The sequence below is a fragment of the Triticum dicoccoides genome, chromosome 1B (genome assembly GCF_002162155.2).
Source record: "Triticum dicoccoides isolate Atlit2015 ecotype Zavitan chromosome 1B, WEW_v2.0, whole genome shotgun sequence".
In the NCBI taxonomy this organism is placed as follows: Eukaryota; Viridiplantae; Streptophyta; class Magnoliopsida; order Poales; family Poaceae; genus Triticum; species Triticum dicoccoides.
This window is the reverse complement of record NC_041381.1, coordinates 458,129,342-458,133,072: the sequence shown is the minus strand read 5'-3', so window position 1 is coordinate 458,133,072 and position 3,731 is coordinate 458,129,342. Positions and strand designations below refer to the sequence as shown.

Below are 3,731 nucleotides of genomic sequence, written 5' to 3'. Positions count from 1 at the left end.
AATTAAAAAAATGTAACTTGCTCCTCTTTTGCAGTGATGGTGAACTTATGTTGTACAAGTACTTGAACTTCACATGAAGCAATATGACTATCTAAAAATGGCACATGTATTTTTTCTTACAGCAGTGTTCTTGAACTTCTGTGGTACCAGTGCTTGAACTTAACAGGTAGCAGCAGGACTACCTAGTAGTGTCACACTCAATTTTTTCTTACAGCAGTGTTCTTGAACTTCTGTGGTACTAGTGCTTGAACTTCACATAAATAACTATTTTTCTGAACATGTTACATATTTTTTCCTTTACATCTTTTTGTCCTTGAACTTCTATGATTCCTGTACTTGAACTTCACATTCATGACTAGTATTTTTTCTAAACATGTGACAGATAATTTTGCTTTCTTCTACTGTTAGTTGGACTTCTATGCTAATAGTGGTTGAACTGCTTGCTGTATATTATTTTCTAAACATGTGATAGATAATTTTGCTTTCTTCTACTATTAGTTGGACTTCTGTGCTAACAGTGGTTGAACTGCTTGCTGTATATTATTTTCATATAGAACCAAATATACCCAATACAGACCCATAGACTGAAAAGATGATGAAACTTATACAGTTTTTTATTTGAACTCACCTGTTAGAATGCAAGTTGGGTGCTTGTTGTTCATGCACCGTACAAATGTATCAAACAGCCACTTGAATGACTTTGCATCTTCATCTCTGATAAGGCCAACAGCAAATATTGTTGACTGCAAGTGATGGTTTGTTCCAACAAACACTGCCAGAGGCATATGAAATCTGTTGGTTTTGTAAGTTGTGTCAAAGGTTACGCAATCACCAAAGTCTTGATACACTACTCGATAGCTTGCACTGGACCAGAAAATGTTTTTGATTGACTTGTCCTTGTCTACTTGTATGTCATAGAAAAACTCATCATTGATTGCCTTCATGTCCTTGAAGAATGAAACGAGTTTCAACACATCATCCAAATTATCTTTCCTTGCATTCATGGCTTTCCTGCAAATTAGATGCAAATATTCATTTTGTTATTTTTGCTAGCAAAGGGTTGTGACTTAGGATGCTATGTGCATTGCAGTATGTGGATGTTTGAATACTCACTAGTTTAGTAAGTCTCGTCCGGTCATGCTTAGGAAGTTGCTTCCATATTCATTTTCAGATAGCATGGACATGATTGTTGTGTGTTTGACATCATGGTACTGCAGGAGTTTTACGTACTCCAAAATAGTGGGGTCATAATTCTTGTGTGAGTGCAAGAAAACCAGCATGTCATCAGTTTGCATGAGGTGGTGATTATGATTGTACTCAATGTCCACTGCCACGCATGTGTTATCCTCCTGCACCTTCACCCTCATTCTTGCATTGCAGCCTGTCCTCTGCGATGTTGTGTTTCGCTGCCTGTCAGCCTCTGAAATAGAAGTGGTGTGTTTCCCTTGGAACGCGCAAACAAAATACTTGTGATTGTCATTCCCTCCCATCTTCCTAATTCCAAAACTAGCATGTCTGGCATATCTGTTATAAAATTCCCTTGCTTTCTCTACATCTTTGAATAGCATGTTTAGTCTTGGTATTAGATAATCCGGGAGATCCGGCATCTGCAGAAAAAGAAAAAATAATCCAAACGGCACGTTAAAATGTAGTTTATGAACTTGTTATCCTAGAGGGAGCAGAAAGTTTGCAGATAATACAAGATGCATATATAAATATTTTTTGTTTCACTTACGTGTGTGTATGATCACAACTCCACTGGAGTCTGCTGCTGGCCCTTTGGGATGGGGCACGGTGGAGTTATCATAGCAGGATGCAGGAGTGGATCACGAGGAGGAAGCATGGATGAAGATGGCCTCTCTCTTGTTTGCGTCCCTTTTGCTTGAGGTGGTTGTGGAGGTTTTGCAATCCTGGTATTGGTTTGCACTTTTGTTTTGTGAAGCAATCCATCTACCATATGTCCCGTACAATTCTGACTTGTAGCAGTAGAAGCAGGAGGATCCAACGGTGGTAGTGTGCAGAGCACTCTCCTCCGTGTGTGTGTTCCTGTTTGATTTGTCCTAGGATCTTGTTTAGTTGCTTCCATTTGGCGTTAACGAGGCACACCATGATAACCTCCAGAGTTACACGCAGGACTTGAGCTAACCCCCTCCTCCATCGGCGTGCTTGGGAGTCTGCTCGTGGATACAAAGAATCCGTGGGGGATTTCCGGCGTCACCCAATTAGGTGGAGCCGCAAAGTTGTGTGGATAGGGCTGTGACCCAGCATCTTGGAAGTCTCCATGTGCTTCGGGTGTCATCCATTTTTGGTCTGGAGCAGGTTGGCAATGTTGTTGGTGCGTTTGAGGGGTGACCCATTGAGGGGGTGGTGCAACGCGTACAGGGTTGGGATTGAGTACTTGCTGCTGGGAACTTCTGAGCTTTTTCATGTGTCTCTCGTCTTCCTGTCATAAAAGAAAAAAAAATAGCACACAAGTTACATCTGCCTATACCTTTCTAACTGAACTTAGCATTATTCACAACCTGAACTTCACACGGCTTTTTCACATGTGAAGTTTAGGCAGATTTACTACTTTTTTTGTAGCCTGGACTGATGCTACACACCACCTGAACTTCAAATGGATGTAAGCAGGCAGATTTACTACTATCTTTGGCAGCCTGGACTGATGCTCACAGACTACCTGAACTTCACATGGATGTGAGCAGGCATATTTTAAAAAAGCTTTTGTAGCCTGGACTGATGCTCACAGACTACCTGGACTTCACATGCATGTGAGCAGGCAGATTTACTACTATTTGGTAGCCTAGACTGATGCTCACAGACTACCTGAACTTCACATGCATGTGAGCAGGCAGATTTTAAAAAAGCTTTTGTGGCCTGGACTGATATACACACCACCTGAACTTCACATGGCAGTAAGAAAATAACAAGCAGAGGGAAGAAGTTCAACCATACCCTGGCTAGAAGTTCGGCCAACCTTTTTCCAGTAGCTGATAGGCCACCTTGTGAGCAATTTGTCAGAGAGCTAGGAGAGGAACCGCATGGCAATCCATGTCTAGCATAGGGCGCGAAGTTCATCTGCACGAAGCAAGAAGTTCAGGCAAGGGACGATTGAAGAAGAAGGCGACAAGTGGGAGGAAGTTCATGTACCACTGCTGGATTTGAAGGCACCGCCGATGCCACCTCCGCCGCGGAGTTGCCCCGTTGGCCGCGTCGTTTGCCGTTGCTTCCGTCGGGGCCGTCATCTACTCTGCCAATGGGTCGGGCGGTGAAGATGGAAGGAGGATGCGGCTTCCGGAAGTCCATGGCGGCTTCGCCGCGTCCAGGCGACGCGGGCTCCCTCGTGCGGGCGTCCGTCGTCGCTCACTCGCCCGCGCCGGTGGTCGGCCAGGAGGTGGGACGGAGGGGTGGCGGCGGATCCGGTCGACCAGGCTCTCAAGACGGAGGGGATGTGGCGGATCCGGCCGGCCAGGAGGTGGAGACGGGGTGGGGGGCGGCGGATCCGGCGAAGATCGGCGGCGACAACGGTGGGAGGTCGGGGAATCGAGAGGAGGAGGGTGGCTGGGGCGGCTCGGAATCGGGATCGGGATCAGGTGGATCCTGTCGGGGAGTCCTCGGGATCGGGTGGGATCCTGTCGGGCCGGAACGGCAGTTCGGGGAAGTTCGGGAGGGCCCGTCGGGCCCTTATAGAGGCTGTTGTGATCCAAATAACCCATTCTAATCCTGGGATT

At 45.9% G+C, this 3,731-nt stretch overlaps 1 protein-coding gene across 1 annotated transcript in view; it reads left to right on the top strand.

Annotated features, from left to right (window-relative positions):
* The first annotated feature begins 3,304 nt into the window (after positions 1-3,304).
* LOC119350470 overlaps positions 3,305-3,731 on the top strand; it is a 5,890-nt gene continuing 5,463 nt past the window's right edge. The window contains exon 1 of the mRNA XM_037618292.1: positions 3,305-3,593. Coding sequence (XP_037474189.1) covers positions 3,305-3,593 — 289 coding nt within the window. The remainder of the gene's footprint in view (positions 3,594-3,731) is intronic.